The sequence below is a fragment of the Phallusia mammillata genome, chromosome 6 (assembly GCF_965637545.1).
Source record: "Phallusia mammillata chromosome 6, kaPhaMamm4.hap1.1, whole genome shotgun sequence".
Classification (NCBI taxonomy): domain Eukaryota; kingdom Metazoa; phylum Chordata; class Ascidiacea; order Phlebobranchia; family Ascidiidae; genus Phallusia; species Phallusia mammillata.
In genome coordinates, this window is record NC_137257.1 from 10,725,407 (window position 1) to 10,747,593 (window position 22,187).

The following is a 22,187-nucleotide window of genomic DNA, read 5'->3' on the forward strand; positions in this document are numbered from 1 at the left end:
ACAATCTTCGACCTTTAAAGTTGTCAAGTACTAGTTGCATAGCAACGATTGGGCGTCTCGAATTTCTTCTAAGAATGTTGGACAGGGAGCGTCCACCGTGTTTTTGTGCGCCGTTTTGGACACTTGAAACTCTATGAAAGAAAGGCGGGGCGCAAAACAGCTTTCTAGGTTGCTCCTTATTGTCCTTTTTATTTAAACCGCTTTTAAAGGAGTTTAATTCGTTGATTGGTAACCTCTACAAAGGCATTGTTCCTTTGAAAATATAAGTTTTGAAAAGTTGTGTTAAGATAAAACCACTTGCAAAACATAAAAAGTAAAGAGGAAAGACGATAGAAAGTATTTAAAGGTTGCATGAAATTGTATGAGTTGTATGTGACTGTGACATAAGCTAATGTTATTTGACTCTACAAATTACCTATGCTTTTCATTTTCTTACCTGCAACTGAAGGATGATTGCAACAACTATCTATTCATTTGTTGAAAAATTTGAATTGTTCTTTCTATCAAAGAAATGATAGTGGATGGTATGCATTGCAATTTACATGTCAAATTTGATTTTACAAACACATATGAAATTGATTAGTTTTTTTATTTTGTTTTGAATGGTGTAATATAAGGTTTGAGGGTTTCATGGACTTGTCAGTTAACATTCAACTAATACAATGTTCAGACTAAAAAAATCAATATGTTGCATTTTGTAATTTTACACAGAACTGTGTACTCCTGCATTAATGCAACTTGGTTTCTATTTGTATATTTCAGATTGTAGTATATACTGTAAAATATGGCAAGATTGGTACAGGCACCTCCAAAGTTTACTCCACCAGAATGGCACACTTCAAATTTTGTTAAATATGACAATGCTGAAGGTCAAAGATCTCGATCAGAGAGATTGATTGACGAAAGTAGTCGCCTCATTGATGAGGTGGAGAAGACAACGAGAAGAAACCAGAGGGATGTCAACAAAAAAATTGGTAATTTATTGCATTTTAATACCAATGTGAATGTTTTCTTTCTCTTTGTCTTGTAGGTGCATCTCAGATTGTTTAGTGTCAACTTTCCCATTGATGTTCAACTTTTGTAAAAAAAACTTTATATAACCAGGAAGGAGTTTATATAAGAATGGCATAATTTGTTTTGTGCATATTATCAATCATAATTATAACAACAAATATTGGAATTGCTTTGATGATACTAAACACCACAGAAAACACGCCTACTGACGCCATGCAAGTTTTATTCCAGGGGCTGAATTTTGCTTTCTAGCTACAGGTTGCACACCTCTTAATAGCTGGAAGATGCCCCTAGTCATTGAGAATCATACTTGAGAAATAATATTGGCCGAGGAAATATGTTTGTATATCTATATAAACTAAAGCAATTTGTTATGATGGAGCGAACTTTTACACCACATTTGGGGTAGTTTTTCAAGTAAAAATATGTTTAATGTATTTCGTAGCCCAAAGGTTAGAAGATATCAACTTCTGGAAATCAGAACTTGAACTGAAACTTGCTGAGCTCACTGCTGAAAATGATACTTTGCTAAATTACAAAGCAAGGTTGGAGAAGGCATTAGCTGCTTGTGAAGAGCCACTGGATATTTCACAACAGTGTTTAATAAATAGGTGCCTTTTTTAATAATTATATGAATTAATTAACAAAACTGAATAATCATTTTTGTTTATGTTTCTGCATAATTGTGTAGCCTACTTTAAGGACAGTATGTTCAAACTGTTTACATTTGTTTTTTTGGTCTTAATGCACATGGAAAATGTCTTGTTTGCATTCAAAAGCAAGATCACTTCTAAAAGTGGGATTAAAATAATTTGATGAAACAGTGCATAAAATAACATTATTTAAAGCATGTTGAAAAATCTTACATTAGAGAGACTTGAATTGTTATTGGTGTATAAGGCTATACAATTTTTTTTTTAGACCAGTATGTAAAGAAGAGGTTGAGAAACACTGCGCTAGATAACTAATGTGTCGAAATATCCTCTTTGTGCTGGCAATGTCACAAACTCATTACTCGGACCTAGCTAAGATAACTAATATTGGTTTTGTGACTTTACTTGTATATGAAACTCTTACAAACCAAGTTCTTATTTTGTCATAGCACAGATGTACTTAACATTGATATGTTTTCTTACAGGGAAGGCCGTGTATCAATTGACCTTGTTCATGACAATGTAGAAAAAGAGCTACTGAAAGAAGTCGAGGTTATCCAGGGAATTATTGCATTGCTTAAGCGCACTCATGAGCAAACTGTGGAACAAATAAGGTATGAAACATTTGTCAAAATATACACTTACAAAACCTCAGTTAAGTTTGATAAATCAATCTTACTTCTGACCATTAGATTTAAAAAAAAAACTAACACTAGATTTTTCTTGAAATTATGGTTCCAGATCTTGATCTTACTCTGTTTTTTCTTTGTTAAAGTTGTCCATGCACTTTTGGCATAAAATCTTTTTTAAATCCAAGAGATTAGGAAGAAACTTTTACAGCTGGTAGATATGGTCATATGGATGTGCCATCAATTTTGTTCAACAAGCCTCGTTACCGAACAAGTAAAATATTTTTCATGATGCCATGCACCAAGTTTCTGTTGTGTTATAGTCTTATAAAGGCAACCAAACATATGTTACTGGTGTTTGTGATCTACTTGCATCACATGGTAGGTATTTTTGTTATTGACAGTTGGGTGGGTGTTGTGATTTAATGAACATTACTGGTTGCAGCTCAAAGCACAAACCTATACATGGCTGTAGTTTGGGTCTTTGTGCTTAGCATTTTATTAGTTAAGGTGTAGAACCCCAACAGTTACCCAATAATCCACCTATAATGGGTGATATTTTTAGACACTGTGTGAATTCGATAAAATTTGAACTGTTCGCAAAATATGCCATTTGTAAATGCCAATTGGTATGTTTTACCCTGTTTTTACCCCATTTACCCCACCAGCCCCCTTAAAATGCTGAATTTTGTAAACAATGTAAGAAGTGAGCTTAATGCATTCAGGCATTGCTAGCCACTAGAAACAAAAATAAAACTAACAAACAAGCAGATAAAATTTTAACAGTTCGTTGAATATGCTACTTTCAGGTGTCAGTTGATGACATTTTTCCTGTACATGCCACTAGCCCTCTACAATTGATGACATTTGTAAATAATAGTATTCATGTTTCACTAACAGCCCCACCATTTACTGCATTTGCTGTTTGCAATAGGTTGGCCTGCAGAAATAAAGGTGAAAACTTCATTTGCTATGTGGGGCCCAATATAAAACAAATGTAGGAAAGATGGAAGTGTTTCAAAATAGGACATGGTTTATGTGCAATTACCATTAATTAAAACAATTTTTAGACTAAACAGATCTGCGAAGTACTATTTGGAAAAGGATTTAAAAGACAAGGCAAGTGCTCAGAACATTGACACATTTTGCTCAGAACTTCACAACAACAGTGCCACTATTGGATTTAGAGCAAATGTTGTAAGAATTGAATCAAAGTAAGTGTGGTATAAAAATTGAAAACATGCAACAGTTATTTTGCAACATAGTGTTTAAAATATTTATGCATTACATTTGAAAGTACAATCATATTGCACAAAGAAGACATCTGTATTCCATTGCTTTGTACATTCTATTACTTTAAATATTGTAATAACAACTTATATTAGCTGTGAAGTGGTGCTTTCTTTTGTATTTGAATACCTGTGTTGAGTGTAGATCAATTCTTAATCAGTTTGTTATGTAATTTAGCTCAGTGACACCCCAGGACTGGGCGGCATTTAGCAATGCAAACATCCAAAAAGCTGAGAGGGAACGGAACAATTCCATGGCTCTTAGAGCTTCAATAGATGGCATCCTAAAACAAACTGCTGATGACATGAAAACCCAATGTGATGCTGTCAACCTTTCATTTAATGAAAGAGTTACTGAAACTAAAAAAGCTAAAAACAAACTGGAGCAGCACTTGGACAAGGTAAAAAGTTCCTAATTGTGTTTGAAAGTGTGCTTTTGACATTGACTTTTGGTCAGGACAGCTTGGTGAACATGTCAGCTTTAATTGTTATGGACTGTGTTAGTAAAGACCTCTTTCTAGGGAGTGTAATAATGATAAAACAGTAAGGTTAGGTACTGGTAATACTTTCATGAAAACAAACAGTGTCCAAGAATAGGTTTACACATTCCTGACCAGTTACTGCATGACATTATTTAAAGCAGGGGTGTGCAACCTTTTTCGTCGGTGGGCCATATAACCAATTTCGGACATCAAGCGAGGGTCACACAATTTTTTCATGTACCGTATTACCTGTTTTTTCCCTCCTGTTGGTGTGGCTTGCATTATAATATCATGTCGATATTATTTCCACACCCCTGCGATTTGTTTTATTTTGCGTTTAATTTAAAATCAACTTTAAAATGTTGGGTACAAGTAAGTTTCGTCGCAACACTGCCTTTCACAACAAAGTAATTGTTTTTTAGAAAAAGAAGTATATTATGTCACATTCGGTATCGATACGCAACAAGCACCCAGGGCGAATAGAAGACTATAGGTCTGTGTGAATTAACTTCCATGCGCTGGCTTGCCGAAAACTAGCGGGGATTTTTTGCTAAAATGTGCATTTTTACTTGCTCTGAATCAGAGTGTTGTTGAGGGCCACACCAAACGGACTGTGGCCCGCAGGCCGCGGGTTGCACATCCCTGATTAAAAGCCTTACTTACAATAAAATGATGATGTTTGGTGTGTGATCAGACATTTGCTTTGTTTTCGGGGACATGTTTAGATTTTATATAACTCCATTTTCCCCCACTTCAGGTTCAACAAGAAATAAGCACAATGGAAAAGAATATCATTGAGCTGCAGAAGGCAATTGAGGATAAGAATGGTCCAATGATGGTTTCACAGAGTCGGTTGGATGAACGCACACAGCGGCCTAATGTGGAATTGTGCAGGGATCCAGTTCAATACAGATTAATTGATGAGGTAAGCTGCTTTTCATGTGCATGAATGATGCCAACTACTTTTTAATGTTTTGTTGCAACCTTTAACTTACAGTATCTTACAATAACAGATTATGATGTGACTTTATTATTGCAATTTTTGTATTTAAAGGTGAATGAGATTCAGCAGAGCATTAACCACTTGGTAAGCACTCTTGCTCAAGCCGAGGCAGAACTTAAGGGACTGATTCGCAATCAACTTCTGCTTGAAGAAGACATTCAGGTACAAAAATTGTCTTGTTTACAGACAAATATGTAACGTTCTTATCCTTTATTGTATAAATATGTAAAAGTCATATAAGTGATTTAATTGAAAAAAACCTCAGTCAATACAATAGTTTTGGAAATAAAAGCACACTGTTTTCTGCAAAAAAAATAGAAATCTTTCATCATAAAAGGTGATTTAAATGCTTACACATAAAACTATGAAACGTTGTTGTATTTCTGCAACATATTATCCTAATTGTTCTTTTAAGGTGAAATCCAACTCACTGTACATTGATGAGGTCCAGTGCATGCGTATTCGGGAGGCAATCTCCATCAATTACTTCTAAACAAACTTTTCATTTATCTGTGCTAGTGTAACTTTTTGTGCCTGTGTTTGTGACTACTCAAACTAAACTATCCACAAAACCTTCAGTTGTAACTCTTTTCTCTGAATATAAACCCACTGTACATTATTTTTTCAATTTTATTTTAAGACCTGATTGTTTAGCTGAAATCCCTGTCTCTGTCATTGCCCCTGATACAAATGCACTTTCTGTATGACTAGAGATTACTGTATTGGTTGTCACTCCATCTTTATTGGTTTGTAAGTCTTTAAAAGTTTAAAAGATGACAGTTTGAAAGTATTTTGTAACGCTTAGTCATTAACATTTTAAAAGCTTTGAAAGCTCGTAAAAATTTACTTTCTGTCCAATTTTTGAAGATGTGTGTCAGTCTGCCTTAAAATGGTTCAAGTTTTAGGCATTGAGTCATCAAGCCATTGTCAATTTTGGTTGTTAGCCTTTTCAATTAACAGTGCCTGTATTTTTTACCATTGTGTAAAGAATGGTGCCTCACACATGGAGCGTGTTTTATTGAAAACAGATTACAATTCAGACAAGATCATCAGCATTGACATAAAACTTTCTACAGAGCACAGCAAATTGTGTGTGCAGGGTTATACAAAAGTCTCTTTGTAATGGCTGGAACAGACCTCACATATTACAACCCATAAGATTTACAAATGAGGATACATAAATACAAAAAAATGATTTCAAAGCAAACAATGTCCGGTTATATATACTGTATCAAAAAGTAGTTATAATTGCAACAAAACAAACCCTTTTTCGGACACAAATTATATTTACACTACTGTACATGTGTAAAACCTTTACTAATGCATAAAATAACAATTGCAACAGATACTAATCTCATGATGCAGTCGGTAGCCAACAAAACAAACTATGGCAGCATGGTAGTGAAATAACTTCAGGCATATTAAACAGGTCAGCTATATTATGGCAATGTGAAAAGTAACATGGTTTTAACAGAAAAAACATCTTGAATTAGCACTTGGCATGAATTTAAACAAAGAGTGCATTGAAAAAGAACACCTTATGGTTGTAAGCGATATCAGAAAGAAATAGTTTTTTATCATATGTAGCTTTGCTAGGCTAAATTTTAAAAAGTAAGATGGTCTAAAAACTTGGCAGACCCTCATCATGTCAACAATTTTATGCAAGGGTTCATTCCATATGTCTAAAGTTCATTGGTTCTTCCACTTGCAATAGTTTTTTAGCATTTAAAGGTTCAAAAAAGATGGATTTCCACATGAAGGAATTAAAAACCTTGAAAATAATTATTATTTAACTACTATGTAGGATAATTGATATTTTCAGTGAGTCAACTACCAGAAAAGTCAAATATCCATCTGCCCTAACTTAACCAGACCAACTTTTAGTAAGGAAGCCACACGTGTCTTGGCATCATCACACCATCACACAGATGAGTCTACCATTTCATGCCAAAAGTGTAGAAACAGCCACAAGGTAGAAACAAAAAAAATGAAAAATGTGTTCTCTTTAAAATGACCAATACTTTGTAGTTGTGCAAAAGTGACAGTTTTAACCTATCCTGTTTAACTGACATTTAGGTTGTAAATAGACCACATATCATGATAAGTTGATAGTGACAGATTAACAATGTGTTCAATTGTTTACATATTGTTGGTATTTTAAAATGCTTTGTTCAGAATATCTGACAAATGTTCAACTTCAACCCTTCCAAACCTTACAAATTCAGCTCAAAGTCAGTTTAAAAAAGTTTCAAGATGGCTAACAAAAATGACACTGTAGTAATTATAAGAAGGGGGTGATTCTTTCCTTTCAGGCTATCACTTCCACAAGTGGTTGTGTTACTTTCTGCAAATGCTGTAGGTGCAGCTGATGCTGGTTTATCAGTGGTACTTGAACTGGCCATTGATGTTGAACTGATTGTTGTTGTTGTTGTTGTTTCTGTTTCTGCTGGTGTTGTTGTAGTAGTTTCTGTTGGTGCTGATGTTGTTGTAGTAGTTTCTGTTGGTGCTTGTGTATTTGGCAATGTTGATGCTGCAATCTGTTCGATTGTTTGTCGGTTGCACAGGTTGTCTTGGCAACATATAGTAGAGCAATTTCTAACAATATATATATATGTTAAAAGAAAAAAATACCATAGACAACAAAAACATGTATAAAACAACATATCACAAAAAACAACACTGTTTGCTTACTTAACACCCAACAAAATTGTTTTACTATAACATAATAGTGACTTATTATTTTGCCTAAAAAACAAAAATAAAATTGAATGAAACTTACGCAATATCATAACCCAATGAAGTCACAACTTCCTCAATAGCAGGATCGGTGCTGATCATCAGAGCAGCTATAGTTGCACAATCCTCCGTCTCGCACAGTGTTTTGGAAACACAAAGGCCAGCATCAACATTGCCTAGTAAAAATCATCATTATCTATTACTGAAATAAGACTGAGGTGCTTTGTTTAAACATAAATGACTTGACTTGATGTAGGCCCCAGTAAAGCCAGGACAGCCATAGTTTGAGAAAAAAGAAACATACATTGGTATATGAACAAACAACTAAGCAGACTTGGGTTAGGTATTGACTGCAGTGAAACCAAGTAATTTTCATTACTGCACAATTTGAATGACAGTGTTCAGAAGTTCAAGAGCAAAAGAAAGAAGGCATGTTTTCCAGTTTGCTTTAGGTTAATGTACGAAATGCAAGAAAATTGTAGTATGAAAGGCTTATTAAATTTTTACTTTCAACATCTTAAATCCTTTCTTAAATGACTTTTCTCATATCATGAATTTAAGAAAATCTAATATAGTAAATAAACTCTTAACCCAATACATAAACCAATGCAGTTTCCTTGAAATCATTCAGTCTTTTGGTGGGTCAAAATGTCCCTTACAGTGAGCAGAAACTTGCAAATAATGAAACACTGACTTACTTGGAAAAACTGATGCTACCACCACATAAGCCTTTGCACGCAAGCAGTATAAGTTTTCGCCAAAACATTTTCTCTCATTCCACTGGCTACTGAGTTCGCTGTCTGCTAATAATGAAATATCCACTTCATAACCTCTGTCACAAGTCAACCCATTTGCAGTTGCTAAAGTTGAAGCTACTGGAGGTGGCGTGGTTGTCAAAACTACTGATGTAGAGGTGGTTGGTTCAACTGGCTCATTACATAGGTTTTCCTGACAGCAAGTTGAAGAGCATGACCTGAAAAATTTTTGTTCAAACTTTAATCAAACAAAAAAATCAAAAACATTTTCTAGATAACATACTGACAACAAATATTGGTCATTCATCAACAGTCAATGGTGGGATTCAAATTTTTTGTCAGCCGGTTCTATCACAAAAGTCATATTTTTTAGTTGGTTCCGTTACAAAAAGTCCATTGACAGTAACCAGTAATGTTAACCGGTTCGCTGGTCTCATAAAATTTCATGAGACGGTTCTATAGAACCAGTGCGAACTGGCTGAATCCCACCACTGTCAACATACTATTAGGCCTCAAAACAGTAAGGTAAGCTAATTTTCTAATTCACAGAAGTGTAAACACAGTGATCTATTCAACTTTAAGCACACACAAATTAATGAATAAGCTTACTGTATTTCATAGGGGAATTCAGTGTTGACCCATTTTAAAATATCAACACTAGAGTTCACCAGCAATCCTCCAACATCAGAACAACGGGATGCTTCACAGTAATCAGCACTCACACATTTACCAGCAGTCACATTGGCTAAAATGACAAGGCATAAAAATGTTGGTGTGTAGGAAAATGGAGATAGATATAATCAATCATCAGAAACTTTTGTTTTATTGTTTAAAGACAAAAATGGATGTAAGAAAGACTTTGAAATGGATCATTTAGTACTGACACCTGAAACTATCCTTGGGATGACATACCTTAGAAAAACGGGGGATTCCCCGAATCAATCCTATTTTAAAGCATAGATCAGTGGATTTTTCAATTTGGGGATTCCCCGAATCAATGTCTTCTTGTAGCGACTCGGAAGTTTACTAGCGCGAGAACTCACGTCAGACAAAGTTTGGTACATACCTGTGGGTGGTGCAAACTGCATTTGCGAATATTGCATTTAAAAGCGAATTGTGTGAAAATGCTGACGGTTACGACTGTTACGGTTGGAGTGAACTTTCATAATAATGATAACCAGTGATGGGGAGACTCGAGTCACCTTTTTAAAAGACTCGACTTGACTCGAGTCTCAGTTGTGAAGAGACTCGACTTGACTTGGACTTGTCTTAGTAGAGACTCGACTCGGACTCGGACTCGTTATTTCACCAACAAAACGGAAATAATGGATAACCTGTTCAGTTGACTTCAACCAAACAACAGCAGCAATTCACTGTGCGATGCGAAGTTATTTCTGCTTAATTTTAACGTAACGAAGTCGCTGCTACATTTTGCTAAACTTTCTTACGCTGGCATTAAGCGTTGTACTTATTGCTTGGGTTTTAAGGTAATCGAATGTAGTACATGCCAAGGCCAAGTATTCGCTTTCAAGCGCTTATATTACTGAACAAACGCTCTAGTCTAGCGCATGCGGTAAAATATGAATTTTTGGTTTTCAAAAACTCCTTTGAACAGGATGACGTTCTTTTCGACACTGTTTAATGAGTGTCAATTAATGTGTTTCATTAAAGTTGACCCTACTCTAAGAAAGGGACGTTGATGGGATTTGTTCATTGTAATGAAGCGGTGTCCGTTTTAAGTTAAAAAAGGCGCGATGAACCATTCAAATGCTGAATTAACTATCTAAACCTTTTTGCAAAAACGTTTTGTGACTTGCCTTGACTCGAACTGCTAATGACTTGACTCGACTTGAGACTCGAACCGCTAATGACTCGACTCGACTTGAGACTCGAACCCCTTGTGACTTGACTTGGGACTCGGACCCCTACTGACTTGACTTGAGACTCGACTGATAGGACTCGTTACCCAACCCTGATGATAACCATAAAACCAACTTACAAACTTAGATCCTAAAGTTACCCGCCACACTGTTAATTTAAATAACTGCGAATCTTACATTATATAACGGTTTTTAGCAAATTTTGTCTGTTGTGATGTTAATAACTGTGCCTGGCGAGTCGGTGTATAGGTATAGTTTTGTTCGATAAAAGCATTAAATTGAGATATTATTTACCGTTTATATATCCATCAATTAGAACTTGTCCCTTCGCGGTAACGCAAAACAAATCATCTCCTCTGCAGTTGGTAACATTCCACTGCAAAGCATCAATAATGTCTGACTGAACATCGTAGCCCTCGACACATTGTAGACCATTGAGTGGCACTAGAGTGGCAGGAGGTGGAAGAGTAGTGGTCGTGGTTGGTGTTGTAGTAGTGGTTTGAGTAGGTGTCGTTTCGGCTATGGACGTTGTTTCTGGGGTTACAGAGTCGGATGGAATATGAACGAAACCTGTTTCTGATTCGCGCACAGATGTCAGGTTATAGTTGCAGAGGTTGTCTTGGCAACATGCAAAAGTGCACGATCTAAAAAAACAACTGTTCAGTATGCCCCTATTTCGGCAGGTGAGCAACATAACAAAACCCATTTTCACATCAACTAAACGTACTTATCCAAATCGTTTTGCCTATAGTGCCGGGAAAAAATGGAAGGAAAGTTATTCAGTTGTTTTAAATATCGACCCTACTTGACTGCAATAAACTTTATGAACACCTAATCTGGTTTTGTGGCTATTTCGGTGGACAGGCCTATTACGTTTTTGTGGAAATGAAACAGAGTTTATAGGAAAAACGTTGCTTACTATCTACATCCCGAAAACCGCGTCACGTCTTTGTGACTTCAGAAGCACGGTATGTGGGTGGGGTGCCAATTAGCCTTTGCGGGACCATCGTATGAACAAGGCTTCTAAATTAACTTTATTTTTGTATTTGTTGAACTAGCGGTTGCAACACATTTTTGCCTAAATGTTGATGCCGAAAAGAAGCAACTTTAATTACTCAAAGCAACAAATTTTGATATTGTATGAATCCACGTTTTTAAAATCTGGATTGGTCGATATTGTGTAATTGATTTATCCAAATCAATTATTAACGATTTAGCATTTAAACAGTCCTTTGGTTTTTGATTAAATTTCAAACAATTTTGAGCTTTCTAAAAAAGCATTTTTTTTCTCACATGAAAACCAGCGGCAGTGTAAGAACACTTGTAGCGGTTGGGTCAGCAGCAAAGAGATTTCTTTGTGCTTGACAAGATTGTGGTCTGCAAGTTGACTCGTTGCTGCAAAGACCCGCTTTCAAGCGCACTGAAACACAAAATAACTTGATATTATTTCAAAGTTTAAACAGTCCGAATATTGGTAATGGAAGACATATAGATAGAAAAAGTGTCGTATGGACTATAAAACAAATCATAGCTATGTTACTTGATGATGACAAGCACAACGCCTAAACAGCAATGTGAAGTATATTAAATCAATTAGCCAATATACCCAAAATCCTCTCAAAAGAAAAAAAAATTAACAAAAATAAATTCCAAGTTATGTCGGCATACTAAAAATCTTACGTGAAAGTGATCCAAATATTGTAGCAACTCCTGACGAATAAAGACAATGATCGGCTGATGTTGGGCATACCACATTTTGAAATTCGCTTGATGAATCGATATCCGAGACCAATTCATAACCCACTCTGCACTGCAAAGCGGTTACAATCGCAAGCGAGCAGCACAATACTGCTGAGAAACATAACAACTTCATTCTGCAAAACCTAGAGGTGAACTTGACGCAAAAAATTCAAAGCTTACTTATCGAACCTGAAGAGAATAATAATGGTTACAAAAACGAATAAATTAGAATCGAACTAATAAATAAATGCACAAAACTTCTACATAAAATCATACTGGTGATTTACAGTGCAAAATGAAAGCAAATATTCAACGAATGTTAAACAGGTTCTTCAAGCCGAAAAGTTTAGGCAAGTTTTTAGGAGAAAAGGACCACAAATTCGTAACTAGAGCCGGCCGTAGCTAAAAGTCCAGAAGACGATATAAAAGCAGAACTATTTTGAGCTTCACTGCATAGGCACATGTAACTCGAATTTGTGACCATTAGGTCCATGAACTCAAAAGAAGGATTATACAAGCTCTTGGAACAATAAAATGTGATCAAGACAAAAAAGCACAAATATAATAGGAATGAAAGGTTAACTAATTGGATTGCAAACAGAAAAAAACTATTCAGTGGTACGATTATTGCAGAAAGATGATTGCCAACAACAAAATGGAAAACACATGAAAGATTGTATTTGGATGAAGTACTTCGCTTCCGTTGCATAGATTGTTTTTGCAGCATTGGTACTTGCAGGCCCTTATAGAAACAAAAAGCTATAAAATTTAAATTTGATTACAAACCTGTGTGGAAGATTTTTATGGTCAGGATAACCTATAGCTACAATGCTTTATAATCTTGTTGTTTAGTATGTAAGATTTAAAACTAGGGTAATTTAGAAGTTACAACTTTAATTAAAGATACGTTTACTTTTTTGCATGACCTGTAGTTTGGTATATTTTTTATTAAAAGTAATGAATATTAAATTTACGTACTTAATGTTGCTCTGTGAAAACGTTCCCGATAACAGAGAAGATTGAAAATAATGACCTAATAATTCTTCACAACTCTGCAAGTTACATTCCGCTGTTGTTGCACAAAGTCCCGACGAAAAAGATACTTTGAAACAAGGAAACTTTAAGATTCATCTCAAGCAGACATTATGACAACAGCTTCGAAAAGACTGACATCGAAAAATCGTGATATTGGGCAGCTTTTTATCGATTTCATGATCCGGAATTGAATCAGAGAGACAATTAGTTGTAAAACAAATGCTCTGGTAGCTCACGACTTTTCGTAATATGCCTACTTATAGTCTGATGTACGCACGTGAATCAAATTGTTTTGTGCTATATTTGTGAAAACCAGCAATCGTATGTTCAAAAAAAGTTTTGTATTTAACTTTATAGCAGTGGTTCTCAAACTTTTTCATTTTTTTCAAAACGGTCCCTTTGCCATTATTTCGAGGGCTCGCGGTCCTTAAGCCTGAATGTGTATTTTAGAAAAACGAAAGTTGATTGCAGAATTTTAGCTAGTTATGCAAAATTGCGCATAACAATGATCCAAAGACAGCATCTGAAATCACAGACAAGGCAAAAACATTACGATTGTGCGCGAAAAATTGCATTTTTGTTAATTGTCACGCAATAAATGCTATTGTTTAGAAAGGGAGACAGTCGATTCTCAGTTCTACTTTGATTTAAACTTATTCAGTGGCACAAACTGACGCCAAAGAAAATTATAGAATTACTTCAATCTTTTCGCGGTCACCCCAAAATTGCCTCACGGACCCCTAAACGACCGCGGACCCCAGTCTAAAAACGGCTGCTTAATAGTTTACACTTTACACCAGTGGTTCCCAAACTATGCGCCATTAGGTGTGCCGCAAAAAATATTGAAATTAAAATCAATCAAGTAGAGTAGAGTAGTAGTACCAGGTGCTTAGACCACTAGGCCAACATGCTCCACGTCTCTGAGATGTTCAACTAGGCCAGGGGTGGGCAACCTGCGGCCCGCGGGCCGCATGCGGCCCTTCATTAACGGTTGTGCGGCCCGCAGAGACGCTTGGATTTTAAAGTACTGGCAAACGAGTCCAATTATTACATATTTTTGAGCTGATTAATGCGCCTGATGCTAGTTTTCTGCGACCTGGCAAAATGCGGCTAGAATCAAATACGAATTATACTTGCAGTTAAGCATATTTGGTAAGAAACAAGGCAAAATCACTTTGTGTTATGCACATGTGCGGCCCGCGATAAAATTTTGAAATTTATAATTGGCCCTACAGGAATAAAGGTTGCCCACCCCTGAACTAGGCTATTTAACTATGAGAGTGACCTGTATAGCGGCTTTATGACCTCATAGTTAGTGCCTTTGTCAGCTAATTTGCTGTGCCATTTTAAACTGAAATAAAAAAATCAAATATATTTTTTATTCAAATGTTCAAAGTGCGCCAAATATTTTTTGTTTTTTCTAAAATGCGCCTTAAAAGAAAAAAGTTTGGGAACCACTGCTTTACACTGACATACCTTCGACTCCAAATACGGGAAGCGTGGCTTCAATTCTTGCACAGTAGGTAGTATTGGGCAGACAAGTTACTACTTCATATTCGGTTTGGTTTAATATCTTTGACCGTTGGGAATGACCTGATACGCATTTAAGGCCATCAACAGACAAAACTACAAAAAACACAAAGAATAGGGAAAGCAGCATCAAGTTTTGGATTAAATACTGTTTCCTCATATTTATTACATTCCTGTCAAATAAAAACAGTATTAGATACCACTGGCCTATTTGTTTCTTGTTTTGGTGCTAATTTACATTTTTTAAGAATACGGAACGACATTAGCGACAATTCGGACTGAAATCGAGTCGTCAACAAAATGGTTTACGTATGGGTAACAGTAACTCTGCCATACGGTAACTTAACATTACCAAAGATTTTAGGCAACTTAAGAAAAACATTTCATATTTAAATTGTTGTCACCGAGCCCTTGCTTTATCATCATAGTTTTTTTTTGAGTAAATTTGTAAGTTATAATTGATCGAAATAGTTTCGTCAATAGTATAGGTGACTTCAAAAAATCTTTGTCTGAGTCGATAAAACTTCCATAGTTAAAAATAAAAATGTTAGAATGGACAAACGAAATCGCAAATTTTTTTTATCAAGATGAAAAAATGGCACAAAACACCAATCAAATAAATATAAATTGATATTAAAAAAGTAAAACAGATATTTATTCAGGAAAGTGCAATATTTAAAATGACATATAGTCCGATAACAACACAACTCGGAATAAAAACGTGTGACGAAACAATGCAAAAATGTCAACTACAAAATTGTCTGTTAATCACGTGATTATGCATTGACATATAGCGCTGATATTTAGCTGTAAAGTCCCCAAGCCACGTTTTAATTGCTATGCAGACAGAAAATAAACATATACTGATATATAGCTGTTGCACTAAATTCCAAATTAAAAAACGTGCTTGACTCTGGAAATATGTACGACTGATCTGTTTATTACGTCTCCCCTTGCAAAACAGCTCTATATCTCTGACTCTGACATATAGAACAGTTGTTCGCAGATTTTTAAGCTTTTTTTAATAACGGTCTTTTCCGAAAGTAATTATACATCAGCTGAACAAAAGCTGCTGGATGTAGCAATTATAAGTTAATTTGTTTCTTGCGAAAGAATACTACAACAGCATGAATGATAAATTTTGCTTAGTTTCGTATAATTCAAAGGCAATTTATTACATCACAAACAAGACTAAAACAACCGAAGACGCTTTGCGCGAACAATCGCCGTTCCCTAAAATGTTAAGGACCACATCATGTTGGCTCATTTACTTGTCTTTTTTTCTAACACACTTGCAAGATCTAATGTTACAAAAGATTGTAAAAACATCAAACTTCTTGCGGTCCCTTGGTTTTGCTTAGCTGACCCCTAAGGGACCGCGGACGCTGTACTAGAACATGTCAGATTTACCTCCGTTACCAACTGCCTCAGTTTACTATGCATTTTTATCCATCACAACAAATGGTCCAAATGTACTGCACCAAAATAGGCATTAAAATATTTTTGGACTGTTAAGATTAAAGTTTATAAATGTCACTTACTACATTTAACGGGACTAAAAATGACTATACTCTTCGTACTATGTAAACAACGTACAGTTTGAACAATCACGACCGTAACGGCACACATTTAAATCATCTTTACAAACTTTACTGGTAATTGATGGCAGATAGGCAAAAAGGTCAGACACGAAATGCCTCGAAAACTGACTGAATGTCAAACAACTTTGAATGCAAGCTAGTAGTATATTTGAAACTATTGCATATGCCCTTGTTTTATACAGAAAAAATCCTAATATAAAATTTTATGTGGTTAGCCAATATTTTAAATCATATCTAATAATAACATATAGGCCTACATGCCATTTTAAACGATGTAACTTCTCTAGGACATCATTTTTTTAACTGCCCAGATCAGAGCACATTGCGTGTACTCATTTACCTGAAAAGCAAGCAAGTATTTGAAACAACCTTGTTCCATTTAAAAACTTCAACCTACCAGTTTTATACACAACGTATTGTAATCTACCTAAAACGAACCTTCTATGACCACAGGCCTGCAGTTACCACGTTTTTGTTTTCGTTGCATTGCAATCATACCATACAGTCGCCAATTACAGAACAAACTCAATTGCCATGTTCTATGTGATGTTCATTGCTACATGGGTAATTGTTAACAGTATGGTAGTAAAAACATAGTAAAAACATAAGTTCATTTGTCAATATCGGTTTATTAAAAAATAATTTACAGTTAGGCTACTGATTGCGATTACAAAAAACTTTTTCACTGACATTTGAACAATCTACAACACGCACAAAAAACTTACTCTTTCACTGACGCTTTTTTGCTTTGTTGCATTTACACTTTACTAAAATTTAACTTACACCTTTGCTCTGTTTACCTCTTCAAATGCAAACTTGCCTGCGGTGTGTAATTATAATTGTTTTTACTCCGCCGTCGTTTCGTTTATGGCACTAATTTTGTACCCAGGTGCTCTCGCGCAATTAAAGCTAAACAACTAAACAAGTGGCCGAGTGTTAGTCGGATATTTTCTTCTGAATTATTTATATTTAACGTCTGTTTCGCGCAACACGTAACTTTGATATTTATGGTTGAAATCGCTGTTGGTTTGTAAACTGACATCCTAATTTGTTTAAACTGTTTGAAACTTTACATTCACCAATATATGGCCAAATTATAGGACAAAGTTAAACATTTTTATTAAAAAGTAACACTTACAAGGGAACATGCCCGGGGCGTTGTCAACTTGTTTCAACATTTAGTTTATGGCACGTCGTTCAGAAGAATGGTAACGGCCACTTGTTCTAGTTTTAGCCTCATGAACTACTGAATTAAAGTTTTTGTGCTTTTGGTAAAAGTGCATTAAACGTAATGTGATCGTCAGTAATTTTCATAGCTTGTATCCCACTGTTTTACACTTAAAATGACTTAAATGTGAGAACAATTTCATGCATTAAGTCCCATAACCGGGGACTGTATTCAAACTCAATCAACCTTTTAGTTGTCCGCTGTTAATCATGTCGAAATTTCAAAATTCTTAAAAAATCTTAAACTTTTAACTAACAACATGTTACATAACGATCAACATAAACATCAACTTAAAGCACAATATTTTGCACGATTTACAAAAAAAATCGTTAAAATCTTTTCAAATCGCGTACTTAACAGGCTCAATTTTAAAATATATCCAGACCTTAGACAACTTTTCGAAATTATTCTGTCAAATCACAATCTCCATTACTACAAATGTCGGGGCATCCTGCACAGGCGTGGTGGTTATGATTGCGTCACGTCTCAACACATCAGATCCCATCCCGGTTCGATTTGTCATGTTGATTGACATTACTTCGGAATCGTGACAGTATCGTCTGATATCTGACACTTACGGAAATATGACAGCTATTTACGTCATTATAATTTGACTTACCAGAAGGTCTTTATGTGATTTCAATGTGAGTGACAAGAATCACATGATTGTATGTTACAATAACTGGTAAATTTTCATCCAGCTGCTATAATCTATATACTTATGCACCGTACCCACCTTAAAAGGTCTAGGACAGGGTTCCCAACCTGTGGTACGCGTACCACTAGTGGTACGCGAAGGTTTTTCAGGTGGTACGCGAGTAGATTCTGTTTTTTTCCAAAATCTTGATTTACAACTTCATATTTTGTTTGTCTGGTTTTGTTTACCAAAATTATTTCCCCAAGCCTATTCTCATTGTTACGTAACTCCTCCAGCTGTTTCGTATCATTGCGATCTTCAAAATACAGGCCATGTCAATTGTCAACAAGAAGCACAGTTGCTTTGAAAAAACGTTCAACGCTGTTGGACAGAAGGCGTTAATTGTCTCAAGCAGCGAAAATGCATACAACAAAAATCTCATTAAAGTTGTGATGCTTTGGTGTTATTTTAGTAGGACAATATTATTCTTCTCCATTAAATATGATTCGATCAAATTAGTTGTTCTGTACAAAGTGGTACGCGTTGCAGTACAGAGCGTCCAAGTGGTACGAGATCGTGAAAAGGTTGGAAACCCCATGGTCTAGGAAGAAACCAAATGTCTAAAAGTCAGCCGAACCTAAAACTAAAAACAAATATTAAAAAAAAACTACAAACATTTAGCAATGAAAACGCATAAATTGGTTTTTCATCCCTGGGATATTTGGGCAAAATGTTTCAAAGCATTTAACCTGAAAAATTATACGGCCAAGTAACGAACGCGGACCGGTGCGGGACCGCGACCCGGCGGTTGCCGACCACCGCTAAATGTGTAAATAACTGAATCATATGTTGTTAACGCAACCGTTTATTAAACTCCAAACGATAAATTGAAAGTGTGATTGACTTTGTTTAATAACACTACAATACCTTCAATCGGCATAAACTTTGGATGTATATGTAGTGCTCAATTGCCCATTTTCAGCTAGGTCATACACTATATGAAGATTACCCTAATTTTTTCTATGAGGTTACTCTCGTTTCTCGTACCTCCCATTTATTACATACGGGTTGTAGAAAAAGTCTTCAGACAACGAGCTGTTAATTTGCGCTATGTTAACAATAAGGCTTAATGTCGAAAACTCATTTGTTTCATATTTTTTTGTGGGGATTTCAAGAAAATCCACCAGTTTATTTACAGCTCTCATTGCAAAAATTCCATAAATCAAAAAACAATGCCGCATGTGCATTAAGTCAATGGACCAGACAAGATTGACTTTAATAAAGAAGAATCATAGTTCGCGACAAAAATGGACACCATGAAATCGCAGCAGACGGCTGAGGAAAAATTTCGAAGAAAAAGAAACGAATTTCGGCACACAATGATGCGTTTGTCACAATAAATATTCTGTCTGCTGACGTCACATCTTGCATAACCGACTTTTCCAAAACCTCGAGTGGGGATATTTTGAATAAAGGTCAAACCACGTGATCACCAAACGCCTGACATATCACACTGAAGTCACCTAATCCTAGTAGAACTCCCCGTCAAAATTCAACATTTTCAAAAACTACCCATCACGCAATACGTAAATTCGTAAATTCGTATTAGAGTTTTGATTTTTAAGTTGTTCAAAAGGCAAAAACTTGTGTTACAAAACCCGTGGTTCAGTTGTAGCTGTTTTGATCGCAGGCCAGGTTAATGTTCTGATGTTTTCTTTGTTTGTTATCAGATCAAACAATAAGGTCTTGAGGATTTTTGTCACATACAACTTTTGGTCCGTGCAACGAGCGAAACTACATTTTCATTCCAGACACTTGTCCTATCACTTTGCCTCATTGTTCCAAAAATGTCACGGAAATGGATCACCTTTAAAAAATTGGCTGGAAAATTATTTAGCGATCTCAAACTATGAAAGTCAATAGGACACAAGAGCACTGTCTCAGATTTTTGTACAAAATGATACTTTGGGTAAAATAAAACTTTTGTAAAATTAATGTTTTTTGCCGAGGTGTTGTTTTTATAATAAACTTTTAAATACACAATTGTAAGATTTATTTCCTAATTTTTAAATTAATTAATAATATGTATGAGGTAACTCATGTTGGTAACGCGTATAGGCTAAACTCTTTCTGTCAGGGTGTAACACGTGTTTGTAGACAAAAACTTGAGATAAAAATGTGTCTTTCGCAGTGGGCGTTATGCCATATTGTCAACTAATGTTAGTTTCCAGACATGCGATTGGCATGTTTAACGCTGACCGTATGTGGTATACGTTGTTAACTGAAAATAATCATCATCAAATATGGATGTGTGGTCACTGACGGTCAGTTAAGGTCAAACAGACAACATTATGTGTCTGCTGCCTTACTGTTAAGTGGTAACACAAAACAAGTTAAATTAATCATTAGTGAATTGGCCGCATTTTGATTCAAACACAACGAGCGTGCAAGAAAATCAGGAGTCGGCGATGACAAACATTTTCCAGCGCGTTTTGCTGCCAAACGCAAACAGAGCATTAAATATTAAAATGTTTACAATATGCCATTTAAACTCATGGTAATTTAAACGATTGTTTGCACAGATAACACACAGCTGCTAGTTTGGACTGGCGGTCAATTTTTAAATATTTCTGCAAAATGGAATTGATTCTGTGCGAATAGTTTGTTGACTGTTTTGAATAAGATTGTCCACGTAACAGTTCTCGTCAAACATAGTATTCCACGCAATGCAAAACAACAAATCGTGTCCGAGTGACAAAGCTACAAAGAAATCGTGATTTCCATCAGCACGAATTTATTCTGTTTTCACCCCATAACAAATCTGCACAGGAAATTGTAATTACTCTCTCAGAGTGAAGGACTTTTATAAACATAAGATATCGATGTTTTGGGTAGCTAACTGCATGGGTAGGTGCGACGAACGCCGTATTGCAATGTATACAAATACACAATATTCAATTTTTGTTGTTTTCGGACTGTTCCTTTTTTAATTTATAAATCGGGTCCACCAGCTTTTTTTTCGTCCGTGCTATGCCTTGTACCTGCAAATGGTTAATAATTCAAGCAATTTGGCGGAACTTGGGCAACACCCAGTGGCAAACAATGCTGAAACGTTTTGAAATAAATGTGGGTCTAACGCCAAGTATTCTAACGTCCAGTTGTAAATTCAAGAACTTTTTATGGATTTGTAAGTTTCTAAATCTTCCAATCTAAAAACTCGTCTTTTATTTGTCGTTCAGTGACCAACTCAAACGGTCAATTTTTGGTGAAATTACTATAAGGTTTTGCACTTAATTGCTGTCGAGTTTATGACTGTCTAAACCACGTTAAACAAACATATGTTAGTGATTTGCAAATGAAATGGAAGATCAAATATGTTAATTCAGGTAATCTATGGCAAATACCTTAATTCTTTTTTTTTAATTTTATAACTTCAAAGTTAAGTTTAAAAAGTGTGAGAATCAACCTATGTTCGAAAATTTTTGCTAGTCGGTTTTATCACAAAAGTCATATGATTCAGCCGCTTCTGTTACAAAAAGTTCATTGACAATAACCAGTAATGCTAACCGGTTCGCTGATCTCATAAATTTTCGTGATACAGTTCTATGGAAACGGCTGAATCTCACCACTGCATTTAGTATTGCAGAGTCAGTCAGGACCGGTGGGAAAAAATTCTCACCGCGTTTGCGAATTTCTCGGAATGCGCCAATCACTCATGTACAGCGATAGCTATCGTGGACCTCCCTGGTGTACAACATCTGTTGTTTAACCAGATTCATATGATGCAAGAGAGTTCGCTTTTTGAGGGAGATTTCGTTCACAAATGTCCATAAATAAAAAACAAACAAATGACATTTGAATTTGCTTGTTTCTACTGCGATGGATCTAAAATAAAAGTTGTGTTGATCTTCATTTGTTTCTACGCTTTGCGTGTAGAAACGATGGCACATTAAGTGAGCAAAAAGCGTTTCTCAG

The 22,187-nt window shown here is 35.6% G+C and overlaps 2 protein-coding genes across 2 annotated transcripts; one reads left to right on the top strand and one right to left on the bottom strand.

Moving 5' to 3' along the window:
- Positions 1-339: 339 nt before the first annotated feature.
- Positions 340-6,072, top strand: LOC145232575 (tektin-1-like). Its single transcript, XM_080097232.1, has 9 exons — positions 340-524; positions 763-974; positions 1,460-1,625; positions 2,153-2,281; positions 3,367-3,510; positions 3,764-3,986; positions 4,825-4,992; positions 5,122-5,232; positions 5,486-6,072. Exons 2-9 carry the CDS (start codon positions 785-787, stop codon positions 5,561-5,563), a joined length of 1,209 nt encoding a protein of 402 aa, XP_079953358.1. The 5' UTR covers positions 340-524; positions 763-784; the 3' UTR covers positions 5,564-6,072.
- Positions 6,059-14,933, bottom strand: LOC145232573 (uncharacterized). Its single transcript, XM_080097231.1, has 9 exons — positions 14,693-14,933; positions 13,160-13,283; positions 12,122-12,923; positions 11,735-11,861; positions 10,736-11,085; positions 9,171-9,306; positions 8,505-8,779; positions 7,850-7,982; positions 6,059-7,665 (listed from the first exon to the last, which is right to left on the bottom strand). The coding sequence occupies exons 3-9, from the start codon at positions 12,312-12,314 to the stop codon at positions 7,308-7,310; spliced, it is 1,572 nt and encodes a 523-aa protein (XP_079953357.1). The 5' UTR covers positions 12,315-12,923; positions 13,160-13,283; positions 14,693-14,933; the 3' UTR covers positions 6,059-7,307.
- Between the last annotated feature and the right edge of the window lie 7,254 nt (positions 14,934-22,187).

What these genes read in the sequence shown, in the direction of transcription:
- LOC145232575 (XM_080097232.1), top strand. Translation starts at nt 785, where the DNA reads ATGGCAAGATTGGTACAGGCACCTCCAAAGTTTACTCCACCAGAATGG. An exon ending in AATACAGATTAATTGATGAG is followed by an intron (nt 4,993 to 5,121) that starts GTAAGCTGCTTT and finishes TTGTATTTAAAG; the next exon opens with GTGAATGAGATTCAGCAGAG. An exon ending in TGCTTGAAGAAGACATTCAG is followed by an intron (nt 5,233 to 5,485) that starts GTACAAAAATTG and finishes TGTTCTTTTAAG; the next exon opens with GTGAAATCCAACTCACTGTA.
- LOC145232573 (XM_080097231.1), bottom strand. Translation starts at nt 12,314, where the DNA reads ATGAAGTTGTTATGTTTCTCAGCAGTATTGTGCTGCTCGCTTGCGATT. An exon ending in GAATTCCCCTATGAAATACA is followed by an intron (nt 8,780 to 9,170) that starts GTAAGCTTATTC and finishes AAAATTTTTCAG; the next exon opens with GTCATGCTCTTCAACTTGCT. An exon ending in GGTAGCATCAGTTTTTCCAA is followed by an intron (nt 7,983 to 8,504) that starts GTAAGTCAGTGT and finishes GATTTTTACTAG; the next exon opens with GCAATGTTGATGCTGGCCTT.